The 18,936-nt window shown below is 47.3% G+C and overlaps 3 protein-coding genes across 7 annotated transcripts in view; all 3 read left to right on the top strand.

The window, feature by feature from the left end:
• The window catches only part of LOC118355950 (RAD52 motif-containing protein 1-like), a 15,149-nt gene extending 12,745 nt beyond the window's left edge, over window positions 1-2,404 (top strand). For 3 of the 5 annotated variants that reach the window (XM_035724472.1, XM_035724473.1, XM_035724475.1), the window contains 2 exons: window positions 170-255; window positions 1,745-2,404. In XM_035724472.1, the coding sequence (XP_035580365.1) occupies window positions 170-255; window positions 1,745-1,846 (188 nt within the window). In that variant the 3' untranslated portion in view covers window positions 1,847-2,404. Of the gene's footprint in view, window positions 1-169; window positions 1,461-1,744 lie in introns of those variants that run through there. The other 2 variants (XR_004819680.1, XR_004819679.1) reach the window with 2 other exon arrangements.
• Window positions 2,405-2,414: 10 nt separating this feature from the next.
• On the top strand, window positions 2,415-4,857 carry LOC113938890 (basic proline-rich protein-like). The gene has a single exon (XM_027624355.2). The coding sequence runs from the start codon at window positions 2,444-2,446 to the stop codon at window positions 4,601-4,603; it is 2,160 nt and encodes a 719-aa protein (XP_027480156.2). The 5' UTR covers window positions 2,415-2,443; the 3' UTR covers window positions 4,604-4,857.
• The window catches only part of LOC113930152 (leucine-rich repeat-containing protein 37A2-like), a 49,172-nt gene continuing 34,982 nt past the window's right edge, over window positions 4,747-18,936 (top strand). Inside the window, exons 1-2 of the mRNA XM_035724471.1 lie at window positions 4,747-7,422; window positions 10,116-10,187. Coding sequence (XP_035580364.1) covers window positions 6,095-7,422; window positions 10,116-10,187 — 1,400 coding nt within the window. The 5' untranslated portion in view covers window positions 4,747-6,094. The remainder of the gene's footprint in view (window positions 7,423-10,115; window positions 10,188-18,936) is intronic.

Genomic DNA, 18,936 nt, shown 5'->3' with positions numbered 1-18,936 from the left:
TCACCCTCTCCTGTTCCCCCTGCTTGTGCACTCTCTCTCTCGAATAAATAAATAAAATAGTTTTTAAAAAATCAAAAGAATGTCTAATTACTGGGTGCTATCCCAGTTATATACAGCAAGTTTTAGAACAAGAAAAATTTTGATATGCTACTTGTTAACTTTATTTCAGAAAGTGGTAAAATAGCTGTGGAATATAGACCCTGTGAAGAGATTACAGATGCCAGAACCGAAGAGGAGCTACAGGATTTAATTCAAGTATGTGGAGATTAGAGCTCGAGGGTTCCACAGCCAGTGTAGCCATAATTTAAAGCAACCGGCAGGATTTGGAAGACTTTGGCACGTACAGTTCGCTCTATCATCCTTTGGGAAATGTAAAACTCTGAAACTGCTTTTGAGTGCAGAGAGTTTCTGGGGCTTTTCCTGAAGTCCTGGCCCTTGGCTCTGACCCCTTATTTAAAATTTGGAGAGCAAATTGCATCAGAATACTCCCACTGTTGTGGACATAGGAGAGGACACAGCCTTTTAGAGCTCCCCTCAAACAGAATCTCAGGGATTTGGGAACAGAGTAACTCTGACCTTAAGTGAGATTATGCTACAGTGTTTGAAAACCATTAGGCCTTTCAAATAAGGTGTATTACCCAGATGTCAGCATCTCATACATATCTTGTATGAAATATTTTACTGAAGAACTTTTCTGTAAATCACTTCTATCAATGCCCTGAATTAGGGATTAAGTTGCCAAAGTAATTTCTAAAAGAAGATATTAACGTACTGCATATAGAATGTTTAAAAAAAAAAGAGGAGAAAAGAATGTGTTTCGTGTCATTGAAAACTGAATTTGGGGCTGGATTTCTGATGATTGAACTCACTCCAAAGTTGCAAAGTTTGTTTGTTTTGAAGGGAAGAGTGGAGAAAGGAAAGATGGTTACTTTCTGAAAAAGTATTTGAAGGTTTTTTTTGTGCAAAATAGTTATTTTAATTCAATTTAAATCAAGCCAGTCAAGGGAACTTCAGACTTACCCAAGTTTACACTTTAAGAAGTCTAGCTTTCTGTGAAATGTGAGAGAAAGAGATTCTGTATTGATGCTAAAGATTTCAGAAACCTGATTGTAACAACAGATCCATTCCTAAATAAGGCCAGTCTTGGAATCAGTTCCGTTTAAAAACCATTACTATGTGCTAGACGCTGGGAATAAGATAAAACCCTTCTCTCTTACAGTTTGCGTGCTAGAGCTTGTGCCAGACCATAAACAAGGACTCAAATAAAACAGATCGTAAAAAGGGCTGTGAAGGATGTAAACTGGGTGCTAGTTACACTCTTTCAAGAAAATTGTTTAGCATGCTAACTTGAACATCCTAAGTGCCTTCTCCATGTGAACAAACAGGGTCAGACCTCTGAAAAGCGGTGTTGTTACTTCTTCTAGACTGACGGCTGTGTTGAGTCAAGGTGGAATGGGGCAAGTTTTCCCATACCAGTGTAAATAGAGGGCTATTCTCTTGGTTTCAGACCCTCATTCCCAGAATGAAATGCTCACCTGCCCCCCCAGCCCCCACCCCAAAACCCCTCCTACAGAAATTTGGGAGCCATCACTGATTCAGTGGTAGGCACCCTCCTCCTAACAGAGTGGCGACTTAATACTCAGACATGCATATTGAGAATTTAGAGGAAATGGCAACATTTTAGAATAACTATCTGTAAAATGTGTTCCCTTCCCCACTGCCCTGACTGACGCTTATTCTGCAGGTCAGCTACTTTTCTTGGAAGCAGGATGGCCAAGGGGAGGAAGAGTGTCTCTCGGATTTAAGCTTTGAAGAGGCCGAGTTCAATCCGTCAGAATTGGACTAGCATTTTTTAATTTCCGGGGACGCCAGGTCCTGCGGTGTCCCTGGGAAACTGCAACTCCCCCCTCCCACCTCAGAGCCTCTGGAGTCTGGGGCCATCCTGCCTCGCTGTGAGCAGCAGGAGGTGATTGTGCCCTTTGTAGGGGGAAGGGAGGCTTGGGCCCCGGTGATTCCGGAAAAAGGGCTCGCTCCGAGGGGCACGGTGCCCGTCTGTGCCCAGCTAATAAAGGTGTCATAAATAAAGGGTGGGACATAGGCAGGGGAGGGGCTCGCAGTTGTTAACGGTGCGCGCATCACGGGGCTGACATAACACTTCGACTCCCACTCGCGCGCAGCGGGAGATCCCCGAGGTGGCTGGGCACACTCCAGTCCAGCTGGAGGTGCCGGCTTGGCCAGCAGAGCTCCCCGAGGAAGCTGGGCCCATCCCAGCCCAGCTGGAGGTGCCGGCTTGGCCAGCAGAGATCCCCGAGGAAGCTGGGCCCATCCCAGCCCAGCCGGAGGTGCCGGCTCAGCCTGCGGAGCGCCCGGAGGAGGCTGGGCCCACCGCAGTCCAGCTAGAGGCCCTGACCTGGTTCAGTGCGCCCCAGAGCCTCCGCGTGTCATGTCCCGGCTGCGCCTCTGGGTCCCGCTGCTCCTCCTCACGTGGCAATCGTGTCTGCCGGTCCAGGCAGCTCAGCCTCCGGAGTGGGCCCTGGACCCTGCCCAGCTGACCGCCGACCTCCTGGGGCCCACTGAGCCCTGGTCTTCGCACTCCTATGAATTCCCGCCCGAATCGCCCCAGGTATTTACACCCCCAGCAGAGGCGGGGGGCTTTCATTACTTGGGGTCCTCAGCTCCAGCCCAGATGTTGGCCCTGCCTAAGGAGTTGACTGAAACTTTGGTTCCGTTTCCGGACACGGCTGAGCCAGCAGAGCGCCCCGAGGAGGCTGGGCCCACCATAGCCCAGCCAGAGGCCCCGGCTCCGCCTGCAGAGCGCCCAGAGGCGGCTGGGCCCACCCCAGCCCTGCCAGAGGCCCCGGCTCCGCCTGCAGAGCGCCCCGAGGAGCCTGGGCCCGCCCCAGCGCAGCCGGACGTCCCGGCTGCGCTGGCAGAGCGCCCAGAGGAGGCTGGGCCCGCCCCAGCGCAACCGGAGGCCCCGGCTCCGCATGCAGAACGCCCCGAGGAGCCTGGGCCCGCCCCAGCGCAGCCGGAGGCCCCGGCTCCGCCTGCAGAGCACCCCGAGGACCCTGGGCCCACCCCAGCGCAGCCGGAGGCCCCGGCTCAGCCAGCGGAGCGCCCCGAGGCGGCTGGGTCCGCCCCAGCCCTGCCGGAGGCCCCGGCTCCGCCTGCAGAGCGCCCGGAGGAGGCTGGGCCCACTCCAGCGCAGCCGGAGGCCCCGGCTCCGTCTGCAGAGCGCCCCGAGGAGCCTGGGCCCACCCCAGCGGAGCCGGAGGCCCGGGCTCCGCCTGCAGAGCGCCCCGAAGAGGCTGGGCCCACCCCAGCCCAGCCAGAAACCCTGGTTCAGCCTGTAGAGTGCCCCGAGGCGGCTGCGCCCACCCCAGCCCTGCCAGAGGCCCCAGCTCCACCTGAAGACCGCCCCGAGGAGGCTGGGCGCACTGCAGCGCAGCCGGAGGCCCCGGCTCCGCCTGCAGAGCGCCCCGAAGAGGCTGGGCCCACCCCAGCCCAGCCAGAAACCCTGGTTCAGCCTGTAGAGTGCCCCGAGGCGGCTGCGCCCACCCCAGCCCTGCCAGAGGCCCCGGCTCCACCTGAAGACCGCCCCGAGGAGGCTGGGCGCACTGCAGCGCAGCCGGAGGCCCCGGCTCCGCCTGCAGAGCGCCCCGAGGAGGCTGGGCTCACCCCAGCGCAGCCGGAGTCCCCGGCTCAGCCAGCGGAGCGCCCCGAGGAGGCTGGGCCCACCGCAGCCCAGCCGGAGGCCCCGGCTCCGCCTGCATGGCGCCCCGAGGAGGCTGGGCCCACCCCAGCCCAGCCAGAAACCCTGGCTCAGCCTGTAGAGCGCCCCGAGGCGGCTGGGCCCACCCCAGCCCTGCCAGAGGCCCCGGCTCCGCCTGCAGAGCGCCCGAGGAGCCTGGGCCCGCCCCAGCGCAGCAGGAGGCCCCGGCTCCGCCTGCAGACCGCCCCGAGGAGCCTAGGCCCGCCCCAGCGGAGCCGGAGGAGGCCCCGGCTCCGCCTGCAGAGCACCCCGAGGACCCTGGACCCGCCCCAGCGCAGCCGCAGGCCCCGGCTCCGCTTGCAGGGCGCCCTGAGGAGCCTGGGCCCGCCCCAGCGCAGCCGGAGGCCCGGGCTCCACCAGCAGAGCGCCCCGAGGAGCCTGGGCCAGCCGCAGCGCAGCAGGAGGCCCCGGCTCCGCCTGCAGAGCGCCCCGAGGAGCCTAGGCCCACCCCAGTGGAGCCGGAGGCCCCGGCTCCGCCTGCAGAGCTCCCCGAGGACCCTGGGCCCTGCGCAGCGCAGCCGGAGGCCCCGGCTCAGCCAGTGGAGCGCCCCGAGGAGGCTGGGCCCACCGCAGCCCAGCCGGAGGCCCCGGCTCCGCCTGCAAAGCGCCCCGAGGAGGCTGGGCCCACCCCAGCGCAGCCAGAGGCCCCGGCTCAGCCAGCGGAGCGCCCCGAGGAGGCTGGGCCCACCGCAGCCCAGCCGGAGGCCCCGGCTCCGCCGGCAGAGCACCCCGAGGACTCTGGACCCGCCCCAGCGCAGCCGGAGGACCCGGCTCCGCCTGCAGGGCGCCCGGAGGAGGCTGGGCCCACCCCAGCCCAGCCAGAAACCCTGACTCAGGCTGTAGAGCGTCCCGAGGCGGCTGGGTCCACCCCAGCCCTGCCGGAGGCCCCGACTCAGCCAGCGGACCGCCCCGAGGAGGCTGGGCCCACCCCAGCCCAGCCAGAAACCCTGGCTCAGACTGTAGAGCGCCCCGAGGCGGCTGGGCCCACCCCAGCCCTGCCGGAGGCCCCGGCTCTGCCTGCAGAGCGCCCCGAGGAGCCTGGGCCCGCCCCAGCGCAGCCGCAGGTCCCGGCTCCGCCAGCAGAGCGCCCCCAGGAGCCTGGGCCCGCCCCAGCGCAGCCGGACGCCCCGGCTCCGCCTGCAGAGCGCCCCGAGGAGCCTGGGCCCACCCCAGCGCAGCCGGACGCCCCGGCTCCGCCTGCAGAGCGCCCCGAGGAGCCTGGGCCCGCCCCAGCGCAGCCGGACGCCCCGGCTCCGCCTGCAGAGCGCCCCGAGGAGCCTGGACCCGGCTTCGCCTGCAGAGCGGCCCGAGGAGCCTAGGCCCACCCCAGCGGAGCCGGAGGCCCCGGCTCCGCCTGCAGAGCACCCCGAGGACCCTGGGCCCACCCCAGCGCAGGCGGAGGCCCCGGCTCAGCCAGCGGAGCGCCCCGAGGCGGCTGGGCCCGCCCCAGCCCTGCCGGAGGCCCCGGCACCGCGTGCAGAGCGCCCGGAGGAGGCTGGGCCCACCCCAGCGCAGCCGGAGGCCCCTGTTCCGCCTGCAGAGAGCCCCGAGGAGGCTTGGTCCGCCCCAGCGCAGCCAGAGGCCCCGGCACCGCCTGCAGAGCGCCCCGAGGAGGCTGGGCCCACCCCAGCCCAGCCGGAGGCCCCGACTCAGCCAGCGGAGCGCCCCGAGGAGGCTGGGCCCACTGCAGCCCAGCCGGAGGCCCCGGGTCCGCCTGCAAAGCGCCCCGAGGAGGCTGGGCCCACCCTAGCGCAGCCAGAAACTTTGGCTCAGCCTGTAGAGCGCCCCGAGGCGGCTGGGCCCACCCCAGCCCTGCCGGAGGTCCCGGCTCCACCTGTAGAGCGCCCCGAGAAGCCTGGGCCCACCCCAGCGCAGCCGGAGGCCCCGGCTCCACCTGCAGAGCGCCCCCAGGAGGCTGGGCCCACGCCAGCACAGCCGGAGGCCCCGGCTCAGCCAGCGGAGCGCCTCGAGGAGGCTGTGCATTCCACGGCCCTGCAGTGGACTCTGTCTCTTCCAGAGGACCCCGAGGTGACACTTCCACATCCAGAGCAAGTTCAGGCTCAGCAACCACATTTGACTGAAGTCACAGCTCAATCTTTAGACCTGGAGCTTACCGTAACTCCAGAACCCACTACAGAGTTTGAACATTCTACAGCCCTGAAGAAAGCTACAGCTCCTCCAAAGGACGTCGAAGTGACATTTGCACACCTAGAGCAGGTTCAGACTCAGCATCCAACTTTGGCTGAGGTCACAGTTCAACCTTTGGACCTGCGGCTTACCATAACTCCAGAATTCACTAAGGAGACTGAACTTTCTCTACCTATGCGGGGGACCCCAGCTCAGCCTCCAGAGCCACCTAAGGAGGTTGTTGTAGCTCAGTCTCCAGTATATCAGGAGGAGATTGTTCAGACACCAGGTCAAGATCAAGCTCAGCATCCATCATCACCCAATGTAACAGTTCAACCTTTGGACCTGGAGCTTACTGTAAGTCCAGAACCCACTAAAGAAGTTGAACAGTTTACAACCCTGAAAAAGACTACATCTCCTCCAAAAGACCTTGAGGTGACACTTGCACTTTCAGAGCAGGTTCAGTCTCACCGTCCAACCTTAAATAAAGTCACAGTTAAACCTTTGGACCTGGAACTTACCATAACTCCAGAATCTGCTGCCGAGGTTGAACCTTCTCCAGCCATGCCTGAGATCCCAGATCAGCATCCAGAGCTGACTAAGGAACTTGTATCCCAACCTCACACATATCAAGAGGCAGCAGTTCCAACACCACATCAGGATCAAGCTCAGCATTGGTGGTCACCAAATGTGACAGTTCAACCTTTGGATCTGGAGCTTACCATAACTCCAGAATCTACTACAGAGGTTAAACAGTCTACAACCCTGCAGCAGACTACAACTCCTCCAAAGGACCTTGAGGTGACATTTCCACAGTCAGAGCAGGTTCAGGTTCAGCATCCAACCTCAAATAAAGTCACGGTTAAACCTTTGGACCTGGGGCTTACCATAACTCCAGAACCTACTACAGAGACTGAAACTTCTCCAACCATGCAAGAGACCCCAGCTCAGCCTCCAGAGCCACCTAAGGAGGTTGTAGTTCAATATCCGTTTCATGAGGAGGTGACAGCTCCACCTCCAAGTAAGGATCAAGGTCAGCATCCAGCATCACCCAGCACCACATTTCATCATGTGGACTTGGGGCTTACCATTACTCCAGAAGCTATTACAGAGCCTACACATTCTACAGCCATGAAGAAGACTATAGCTCCTCCTCCAAAGGACCTTGAGGTGACACTTGCCCATCCAGAACAGGCTCAGAGTCAACATCCAAACCTGACTAAAGTCACGGTTCCACCTATGGACCTGGAAATTACTGTACGTCCGCAACCGGAGTCATCTGAGACAGTTTTTCCCCCAACGACCCAGCGTTCAGTGCTGCATTTTGTAAAATATACCCCAGAAAAGTCATACGCAACTTTAACTGAGCAACCGGAAGAGAATGCTACCACGAACATCAACATATGTGAGCTCTGTATCTGCAAAGATGAGACGCTGTCGTGTACCGGTTTCAGCCCAAAGCAGAGGCTCCACAGAGTGCCTGTGCCAGAGCCCAGCACCTACAATGGCACCTTCACCATCTTGTAAGTATTGCCTTTCCTCATTTGTTCTCTGCCTCCTGCTTGCCATGGCAGCCTTTTCTTCGAGGTCTTCCTGGGCCTTCCTCATCTCCCCAGCCCATGTTGACTTTCTGTTTTTACCTTTTCTTTGTCAGCTGTCCCTTATCTTTGTTTTGCTTTTTGCTATTATTCCCCCTTCTCCAATCTTTTACTTGCAATTGTCCTTATTCCTTTTTCTTATCCAGTTTTTTATCCCCATCATTTCATTCCTTAACCTCTACTCTCCCATATTTGCTCCATCCTCTTTATAGCAACATGTCCTTCTCTCCATCTCATTGGAGGTGATACAACAAAGTGGTTAAGAGTAGAGATTCTGGAACTAGACCACCTGGGTTTGAACCGAGGTCTGTCACTTAATAGCTTTTGATTCAATTTCCTTTTCCGTAAAATGCGAATTATGATAGTTACCATCTCGTGGGCTTATTGTGAGATTTAGATGAGTTAATACAGGTAAAGCACTTATATTGGTGCCTAGCATACATATGAGTGTTATCTCTTATTATTTGACTCCTCAGTCATGTTCAGAACTCATCTTTGTCCCCTGGCCTTCTATATATAGCACCTATTTTGTGCCCAGCCCAGGACTCAGTATTGTGGGATCCATGAGAGTATGACATTGTCTTTAGAACGTGAAATGATAGGTGGGAAGAAAGGAAACAGGCATAGAAAGGGAGGTGACCTATGATTAAGTACAGACCATAGGTGCTGTAATTCACCAGAATCTGTAATCAGTAGAGCGTGGAGGTGAGGGAGAACTGCAGGGATAAGCTAAATCTGTAATCAGTAGAGTGTGGAGGTGAGGGAGAGCTGCATGGATAAGCTAAAACTTTAGCTGAGACTTAAAGAGTGGCTATGATTTGTTAAATAGAGCAAAAATAGGGAGTATAGTCTAGGCAAAGTCTGCAAGACCGGCTGCAAGACCGATCAGGAATTAAGAATTAGGTTAGGACGCTGTGAAAGATAGGACTGTGAAAACCCTTGACTATCATCTAGAGGGGTTTGAAAGTTACACTCTGAGATACAGAGAGTCACTGAAAGTTTTCCCACAAGAGATACATATCATTAAAACAAGAGGATTGTTTTTTTTAAATTTTTTATTGTTATGTTAATCACCATATATTACATAATTTGTTTTGGTGTAGTGCTCCATGATTCATTGTTTGTTCATAACACCCAGTGCTCCATGCAGAATGTGCCCTCTTTAATACCCATCACCAGGCTACCCCATCCCCCTACCCTCCTCCCCTCTAGAAACCTCAGTTTGTTTTTCAGAGTCCATCGTCTCTCCTGGTTCGTCTCCCCCTCTGACTTACTCCCCTTCATTCTTCAAGAGGATTGTTTTTGATTCCCGATGTAGAGCGATCTAGAGAGGAAAGCTTGATCTAGGGAGACCAGATAGAATGCTCTAGCAAAAGCTGGGAGTAAAATGACAAGGGGCCGGATCAGAGTGGCTGTGATAGGAGTAGAAAGAAAATCCTGAGAGCACCGCAAAGGAAGAAGCAACAAGACTGAGTAACTGATGAGAGTAGCGGGTAGGGTGTGTCCAGAAAAGAGAAAAATGAAACATGACTCTCGAAGTTTTTGTCCTGGATGAGCAGTACAATGGCGGAAGAACAGGTGGAAACACAGCAGTTGGGAAGGAGAGCCAGCTTGAGGGAGCTAAGTTCAGCTTTAGGCATCTTTTCTCAGGGAACATAAAGCAACCAGAAGGTTTCTGGTTCCTGGAAATGGCCACTAGGCAGATGGGCAGATGGGTACCTGTTTTGCCTTCTTTTCTGACTCCCCTAGAAAAAAATGTGTCTATAAACTGAATAGGTAAGTTGTTGCTGAGGAAAGCTAAAGGTAAAAATACATAGAGTTAGTGGATGAAACGGAGTCTCCGGCATTTCATGGCTTCTTTTAAACACATGCAATTCGTGGATACACTCTCACTGGGGTTTTGTTTGTTTGTTTGTTTGTTTGTTTGTTTGTTTTTAAATGGCACAAGCATATAGGATAAAATGTAAAAATCCCACCCCACCCTCCCTACCACCTGTAAGATAACTCCTGTTACCATTTCAGTGTGAGTCCTTCCTTCCCATCGCTTTCCTTTGCCATTTTTCCCCTAATGAGGTAATACTTCTATTCCTTGCTCAGTGATTTGTTGCTTTTCCTTATGCAGTACGTCTAAGAAATCTCTCCATATTAGTTCCTCTAATTTCTAACTTCCTTTATCCGAACAGCTGAAGAGGTTTCAACAGAGGGCACTGAGCCAAAGCTTTGGTGTTGCCTGGCTTAGGGTTTCTTTACCTTTGTTTGCCTATAGTGATACGTTTTTGCCATGTTTCTGTCGAATTATTATTTTCTCACTGATTTACGAAGGAGCCATTTTGGACACATCAGTGATTTTGGAAAAAACACTTATAGTCAAAGTAATTAACTGGCAATATCTGTCCAAGATAGGAAGTTCAGGTTCTAGGGAGATACCTTGTTTGCGCCAGCAGCCCCACATCATCTCTTGCTTAATTGCGCAAACTGGGATGCTGATAGCTGTGGAAATTAGAATGCTGGTATTTTCTGCATTTGAATATTCCCCACAAGGTTCCCAATGCTTCTTTTACTTACTCTGTTCATTCTTTTCCTACCTATTCAAGGATCTGAACTGTGTTTCTTTACAGAAATTTCGAAGGAAATTCTATTTCTTACATTGATGAAAATATATGGAAGGCATACCGTTGGGCTGAGAAACTGTGAGTATATTCTCTCCAAAGACAAATACAAAAAACTTAACTGCATTCTAAGATCCTTGTTGGTCCAGAATTTGGAAGTCAGTAGCTCTGAGGAAAGGTATTTCCCCCTCCATATCGCAATTCAACCTCTATCGATTGTAATTCAGTGTTTATTTTAAAAGTTAAATTTGGCAGGCTCTCTTTAAAATTAGAGTCAATCTAAACTTCTGTTCCATTAGACAAGGAATACATGATTATATTCTCAATATATAAAAATGAAAGAATATAGCTATAGAGTGAACATCCTCCTTGTGTTCTGATCCCCCACCGCTGAGATAGCCACTACTCTGGATTTCATATATATCCTTCCAGACCTTTTTCCATGCATTTGTCTACATACATATGTATAGACAACAAAATAGGTTTGTTGTGTCATTTTCTTTTTCTTTCTTTCTTTCTTTCTTTCTTTCTTTCTTTCTTTCTTTCTTTTTCTTTCTTTCTCTTTTTTTTACGTAAGTGGTAACATCCTACAACTCGATTCTTTTGCTTCATGGTAGGTCTTAGATTTCTTTTCTTCTAGTACATAGGGAGTTACCCCATTCATGTAAACTCCTGCGTAATATTCCGTAGTATGAATGTATTACAATTTAATAATTCCCCTATTGATGGATGTTTAGACTGTGTCCGGTTTTCTTGTCACACGCATTGCTGCAGTGAACCACCTCATCCATGCATCTCTGTGTACACGGGCAAGGATTTCTGTGGAATAGAGATCTAGAAATGGAATTGTTGGGATGAAGACTAGGTAGATGTCCAATTTTAATTGCCCTCAAAAAAGCTGTGCCGACTTACACTCCAACGCATAGACCATGACAGCATTCACATCCTCACACCCCTCCGCCACTGGATATTCTCCATTTCTTGGCTGATCTGATGGGTGAATAAAAGGGGTCTCATCTGAATTTGAAGCTTTCTGATTACTTGTAAATTTAAATATCTCTCTTTGTTTACTGAACATTTGTATTTCTTATCTGAATTTTTTGTCCTTTGCCAACTTTTTGTTATCTTTTTTTAATTGATTTGTAGAAAAAGTCAATGTAGACACAAATGATTTTGGAAAAAAACATTACACTCAAAGCAATTAACTGGCATTTTTCATGACAGCTTGTGTATCGTATCATTAGTTCAACTTGAGTAGATAAGTCATAAATGACTCCTGAATTAGTAATAAAAGACATAGTAGTCATAGTAATCTTTTTTTTTTAATTTTTTTTATTATGTTAATCACCATATATTACATAATTTGTTTTGGTGTAGTGTTCCATGACTCATTGTTTGTTCATGACACCCAGTGCTCCATGCAGAATGTGCCCTCCTCAATACCCATCACCAGGCTAACCCATCCCCCCACCCTCCTCCCCTCCAGAAACCACAGTTTGTTTTTCAGAGTCCATCATCTCTCCTGGTTCGTCTCCCCCTCTGACTTACTCCCCTTCATTCTTCCTCTCCTGCTATCTTCTTCTTTTTCTTTTTTCTTAAAATATGTTGCGTTATTTGTTTCAGAAGTACAGATCTGTGATTCAACAGTCTTACACAATTCACAGCACTCACCGTAGCACATATCTTCCCCAATGTCCATCACCCAGCCACCCCATCCCTCCCACCCCCCACCACTCCAGCAACCCTCAGTTTGTTCCTGAGATTAAGAATTCCTCATATCAGTGAGGTCATATGATACATGTCTTTCTCTGATTGACTTATTTCACTCAGCATAACACCCTCCAGTTCCATCCACGTCGTTGCAAATGGCAAGATCTCATTCCTTTGGATGGCTGCATAATATTCCATTGTGTATATATACCACTTCTTCTTTATCCATTCATCTGTCGATGGGCATCTTGGCTCTTTCCACAGTTTGGCTATGGTGGACATTGCTGCTATAAACATTGGGGTGCACGTACCCCTTCGGGTCCCTACATTTGTATCTTTGGGGTAAATACCCAGTAGTGCAATTGCTGGATCGAATGGTAGCTCTAATTTCAACTGTTTGAGGAACCTCCATACTGTTTTCCAGAGGGGTTGCACCAGCTTGCATTCCCACCAACAGTGTAGGAGGGTACCCCTTTCTCCACATCCCCGCCAACATCTGTCGTTCCCTGACTTGTTAATTTTAGCCATTCTGACGGGTGTGAAGTGGTATCTCATTGAGGTTTTGATTTGGATTTCCCTGATGCCGAGCGATGTTGAGCACTTTTTCAGGTGCCTGTTGGCCATTTGGATGTCTTCTTTGGAAAAATGTCTGTTCATGTTTTCTGCCCATTTCTTGATTGGATTATTTGTTCTTTGGGTGTTGAGTTTGATAAGTTCTTTATAGGTTATGGATACTAGCCCTTTATCTGATATGTCATTTGCAAATATTTTCTCCCATTCTGTCGGTTGTCTTTTGGTTTTGTGGACTGTTTCTTTTGCTGTGCAAAAGCTTTTTATCTTGATGAAATCCCAATAGTTCATTTTTGCCCTGGCTTCCTGTGCCTTTGGTGATGTTTCTAGGAAGAAGTTGCTGCGGCTGAGGTCGAAGAGGTTGCTACCTGTGTTCTCCTTTAGGATTTGGATGGACTCCTGTCTCACGTTTAGGTCTTTCAACCATTTGGAGTCTGTTTTTGTGTGTGGTGTAAGGAAATGGTCCAGTTTCATTCTTCTGCATGTGGCTGTCCAATTTTCCCAACACCATTTGTTGAAGAGACTTTCTTTTTTCCACTGGACATTCTTCCCTGCTTTGTCAAAGATAAGTTGACCATAGAGTTGAGGGTCCATTTCTGGGCTCTCGATTCTGTTCCATTGATCTATGTGTCTGTTTTTGTGCCAGTACCATACTGTCTTGATGATGACAGCTTTGTAATAGAGCTGGAAGTCCGGAATTATGATGCCGCCAGCTTTGCTTTTCTTTTTCAATATTCCTCTGGCTATTCGGGGTCTCTTCTGGTTCCATACAAATTTTAGGATCATTTGTTCCATTTCTTTGAAAAAAGTGGATGGTATTTTGATGGGGATTGCATTGAATGTGTAGATTGCTCTAGGTAGCATTGACATCTTCACAATGTTGGTTCTTCCAATCCATGAGCATGGAACGTTTTCCCATTTCTTTGTGTCTTCTTCAATTTCTTTCCTGAGTATTTTATAGTTTTCTGAGTACAGATCCTTTGCCTCTTTGGTTAAATTTATTCCTAGGTATCTTACGGTTTTGGGTGCAATTGTGAATGGGATCGGCTCCTTGATTTGTCTTCTCTTCTGTCTTGTTGTTGGTGTATAGGAATGCCACTGATTTCTGTGCATTGATTTTATAGCCTGCTACTTTACTGAATTCCTGTATGAGTTCTAGCAGTTTTGGGGTGGAGTCTTTTGGGTTTTCCACATACAGTATCATATCATCTGCAAAGAGTGAGAGTTTGACTTCCTCTTTGCCGATTTGGATGCCTTTGATTTCTTTTTGTTGTCTGATTGCTGTGGCTAGGACTTCTAATACTATGTTGAATAGCAGTGGTGAGAGTGGACATCCCTGCCGCGTTCCTGACCTTAGGGGAAAAGCTCTCAGCTTTTCCCCATTGAGAATGATATTCGCTGTAGGTTTTTCGTAGATAGCTTTTATGATATTGAGGTATGTACCCTCTATCCCTATACTCTGAAGAGTTTTGATCAAGAAAGGATGCTGTACTTTGTCAAATGCTTTTTCTGCATCTATTGAGAGGATCATATGATTCTTGTTCTTTCTTTTGTTAATGTATTGTATCACGTTGATTGATTTGCGGATGTTGAACCAGCCTTGCAGCCCAGGGATAAATCGCGCTTGGTCGTGGTGAATAATCCTTTTAATGTACTGTTGGATCCTATTGGCTAGTATTTTGGTGAGAATTTTTGCATCCATGTTCATCAAGGATATTGGTCTGTAATTCTCCTTTTTGATGGGATCTTTGTCTGGTTTTGGGATCAAGGTAATGGTGGCCTCATAAAATGAATTTGGAAGTTTTCCTTCCATTTCTATTTTTTGGAACAGTTTCAGGAGAATAGGTATTAATTCTTCTTTCAATGTCTGATAGAATTCCCCTGGGAAGCCATCTGGCCCTGGGCTTTTGTTTGTTGGGAGATTTTTGATGACTGCTTCAATTTCCTTAGTGGTTATAGGTCTGTTCAGGTTTTCTATTTCTTCCTGGTTCAGTTTTGGTAGTTGATACATCTCTAGGAATGCACCCATTTCTTCCAGGTTATCTAATTTGCTGGCATAGAGTTGCTCATAATATGTTCTTATAATTGTTTGTATTTCTTTGGTGTTGGTTGTGATCTCTCCTCTTTCATTCATGATTTTGTGGATTTGGGTCATTTCTCTTTTCTTTTGGATCAGTCTGGCCAGGGGTTTATCAATCTTGTTAATTCTTTCAAAGAACCAGCTCCTAGTTTCGTTGATCTGTTCTACTGTTCTTTTGGTTTCTATTTCATCGATTTCTGCTCTGATCTTTATGATTTCTCTTCTCCTGCTGGGTTTAGGCTTTATTTGCTGTTCTTTCTCCAGCTCCTTTAGGTGTAGGGTTAGATTGTGTATTTGAGACCTTTCTTGTTTCTTGAGAAAGGCTTGTATTGCTATACACTTTCCTCTCAGGACTGCCTTTGCTGTATCCCAAAGATTTTGGACAGTTGTGTTTTCATTTTCATTGGTTTCCATGAATTTTTTTAATTCTTCTTTAATTTCCTGGTTGACCCATTCATTCTTCAGTAGGATGCTCTTTAGCCTCCATGTATTTGAGTTCTTTCTGACTTTCCTCTTGTGATTGAGTTCTAGTTTCAAAGCATTGTGGTCTGAAAATATGCAGGGAATGATCCCAATCTTTTGGTACCGTTTGAGACCTGATTTGTGACCTAGGATGTGATCAATTCTGGAGAATGTTCCATGGGCACTCGAGAAGAATGTGTATTCCGTTGCTTTGGGGTGGAATGTTCTGAATATGTGTGTGAAGTCCATTTGGTCCAGTGTGTCATTTAAAGTCTTTATTTCCTTGTTGATCTTTTGCTTAGAGGATCTGTCCATTTCAGTCAGGGGGGTGTTAAAGTCTCCCACTATTATTGGTGTTGTTGTCAATGTGTTTCTTTGCTTTTGTTATTAATTGCCTTATATAATTGGCTGCTCCCATGTTCGGGGCATAGATATTTACAATTGTTAGATCTTCTTGTTGGATAGACCCTTTAAGTAGGATATAGTGTCCTTCCTCATCTCTTATTACAGTCTTTGTTTTAAGATCCAGTTTGTCTGATATAAGGATTGCCACCCCAGCTTTCTTTTGGTGTCCATTAGCATGGTAAATGGTTTTCCACCCCCTCACTTTCAATCTGGGGGTGTCTTTGGGTCTAAAATGAGTCTCTTGCAGACAGCATATGGATGGGTCTTGTTTTTTAATCCAATCTGATAGCCTGTGTCTTTTGATTGGGGCATTGAGCCCATTTACATTCAGGGTAACTATTGAAAGGTATGAATTTAGTGCCATTGTATTGCCTGTAAGGTGACTGTTACTGTATGTTGTCTGTGTTCCTTTCTGATCTTTGCTGCTTTTAGGCTCTCTCTTTGCTTAGAGGTTCCCTTTCAATATTTCTTGGAGGGCTGGTTTCATGTTTGCAAATTCCTTTAGTTTTTGTTTGTTCTGGAAGCTTTTTATCTCTCCTTCTATTTTCAATGACAGCCTAGCTGGATATAGTATTCTTGGCTGCATATTTTTCTCGTTTAGTGCTCTGAAGATATCTTGCCAGTCCTTTCTGGCCTGCCAGGTCTCTGTGGATAGGTCTCTTGCCAATCTAATATTTTTACCATTGTAGGTTACATATCTCTTCTGCCGAGCTGCTTTCAGGATTTTCTCTTTGTCTCTGAGACTCGTAAGTTTTACTATTAGATGTCGGGGTGTTGACCTATTTTGATTGATTTTGAGAGGGGTTCTCTGTGCCTCCTGGATTTTGATGCCTGTTTCCTTCCTCACATTAGGGAAGTTCTCTGCTATTATTTGCTCCAATATACCTTCTGCCCCTCTCTCTCTTTCTTCTTCTTCTGGGATCCCAATTATTCTAATGTTGTTTCATCTTATCGAATCACTTAAGTAGTCATAGTAATCTAAACATAGGAATTATGATCCCACTAAAGTAGATCCCCCACCCTTCGTCTGATATCTTATCGGTAAGGGAGAAATGCTAGAACCAAGCAAATTTTCTTTTATTTTATGAATTTCTTAGATAGTATTTATAATTTGTATTTCCCCATGATAGTGTCTGACTTGGAGATTTTATTTCCCATACTTGTAAGGAAACTGAAAGTAATTTGGCCCAAGAAATAAATAACATTACTTTTCTTTAGGGAGTGGAGGGCGATGGGTAGGCTGAGGGACAGGAGTAGCAGAAAAACTTTGAATTGTGTACTATATACCTTTTGAATTTTGAGCCATGTGAATACATATATATAAAACATATTTTTAGAAAATAAATAGAAATTTAAAAATTAATTTTTCAAAAGCATGTGTTTGGGAGTTTGTATACTAGAACATGAATCCAGTAAGATTTGCAGATTTCTAATTCAGCTTGGGGCAGAGGTTCCTAACTATGGATCACTGGTCCCCTGGGGCAGGATTTTTAACCTTTTTTTTCTATATATCTATGTGATGATCTGCAGAAGCCTGTGTTCTTGGGATAATGTTTTTAAATGTATAATAATTTAAAATATATAGTAAAAGGAAATTATATTGAAATACAGTTTTCAAAATATTTTTTAAAAAAAGGTTAGTGATATAGCAATAAACCTGCTTCTGTTAACACGTTAAATAACAAGATACAGTGGTAGGTACAATAACAATTAAAACTTCAAGGTAGTGATGAGAATAAATGATATTTTGAGATATCTACAACCAATATGTGATATATCATTTTATTATCCATCCAAGTTTGGCCCTCCTCCGAACTCAATCCATTCTCCTCACAGACCTGTGCCCTGAAGGGATGATTCCCAAATTGAAATCACGTGCACACCGTTGCACATATTCAAGAAGGTGCGGTTTTCTAGGGGAAAGGTCCATAGCTTTTATGAAATTCTCAGAAGGGTCTTGTCTCAAAAGATTGAGATTGAGTCACAAATTAAGGGGTGGGGCTGGAGAAAGACATTTATTATTATTATAAATTATTATAATTTATTATTATTATAAAGACATTATTATTTATTATTAAGTTGTACTTATCCTCATCAGTGATAATAAATGGATAATTTGTTTTAAATAAAGGTAGTATGTTTGCATATTGATACCTGTCACTTACTCATTCAACAAATATTTATGGAGCCTCTACTATGTGCTAGGAACTGTTTTTACATGCCTGGGATAGAGGCTCAAGAATAAAATTGACCAAATATCCCAGTTCTCGAGGGGTTTACAAATATATAATATAAAAACAAATATGTAAATATAATAAATAGATATAATTTCAAGTACTGATAAGAAGCCAGAGCTCTGTTTTCTAATTATTCAACTACAATTTCTGCTGCTCATAGACTGAGTTTTTTATTAATGATAACACTTTTCATTCATATAATCTTGAGTTGATGTACTGTTTACACCTGTCTGAGGATATTAATTATGCTATTCTAAACTCCCCTTGGGCTTTCCCCGTTAACTTTGATTCATTGGCTTTGAGCTCTTATGTTTGTTTTTATTTTCTGTCCTTAGTGGAGTTGGCTTTCTCATACTGTTTGGTCATTGCTGAGTGCAATTTATCTTTGTAGTTGAGATTCTACCGCTTCTGTTTTCTGGCACTAGGGAAGAGGTGGAATGAGCTGCTGGGGCTTGTTTTTCTGTGGTGGATTCCCCTAAGAATTAAGGAAGAGGTGGGAGGTGACTTCTAGTGGCAAGTCAGAGAGGGCCTTCCTTCCCTGCCTTCAGGGTTCTGGGACCCTGCCCTTTCCTAACACCAACTGCTCCAGGCTGGAGGAAGACACCCTTTGTTGCCTGGTCCAAGGAGGAAGGGTGCGGGGTTGCCGGGCCACCGCTTGCCCTCCTGCACGACCCCAGCTAACCACCCTGTCGTCGCTCCAGGGCATTTCTTAGGAGGGGAGTGTTTGTGAAGCTACTCCCGTGGCTTTGAGCTAAGGCTGTGGATTTTTAAATTTATCTTTTCTATCATTCTTAGGGATTTTGGTGGAGGTTGGGAGGGTAGAGACTTGGCATATTTCCATCTGCCAACCTGAAATAGCACAACCTCTTAGGAAAATAATTTTGTACCCCTATTAAATCCTAGAGAAACTTAGGCACAAGTACAAGAATGTTCAAAGCAGCACTGTTTGTAATAACTAAAAACTAGAAAACTCTAGTATCCACCAACAGTAGAATGAATAAATAAAGTGTGGTATCATCATAAAATGGAATACTATTCATTTGAAATATAACGTAAGCCACACAAGTCATCTCAAATTTTCTGGTGGCCACTTAAAAATTAAAAGTAAAAAGAGATGACCTAAATGTTAATATATTTTGTTTAGCTCTTATCTCCAAAATATTATCATTTCAACGTGTAATCATTAGATACATTATTAATAAGATAGTCTACATTTAAACTGTCTTCAAAATATCCAAAATATTATCATTTCTACATGTACTCAGTATAAAAATTGTTAATGAGAGAGTTTAGGTTCTTTTTCCCATACTGCCTCTTTGAAATCTCAATTTGGTTACTAATTTTTTTATCAGAGATACTTGACTGT

Source organism: Zalophus californianus, chromosome 16 (assembly GCF_009762305.2).
Source record: "Zalophus californianus isolate mZalCal1 chromosome 16, mZalCal1.pri.v2, whole genome shotgun sequence".
NCBI classification, from domain to species: Eukaryota; Metazoa; Chordata; class Mammalia; order Carnivora; family Otariidae; genus Zalophus; species Zalophus californianus.
The sequence above is the reverse complement of the archived record's forward strand: the minus strand, read 5'-3'. Positions and strand labels throughout refer to the sequence as shown.

What these genes read in the sequence shown, in the direction of transcription:
- LOC113938890 (XM_027624355.2), top strand. Translation starts at nt 2,444, where the DNA reads ATGTCCCGGCTGCGCCTCTGGGTCCCGCTGCTCCTCCTCACGTGGCAA.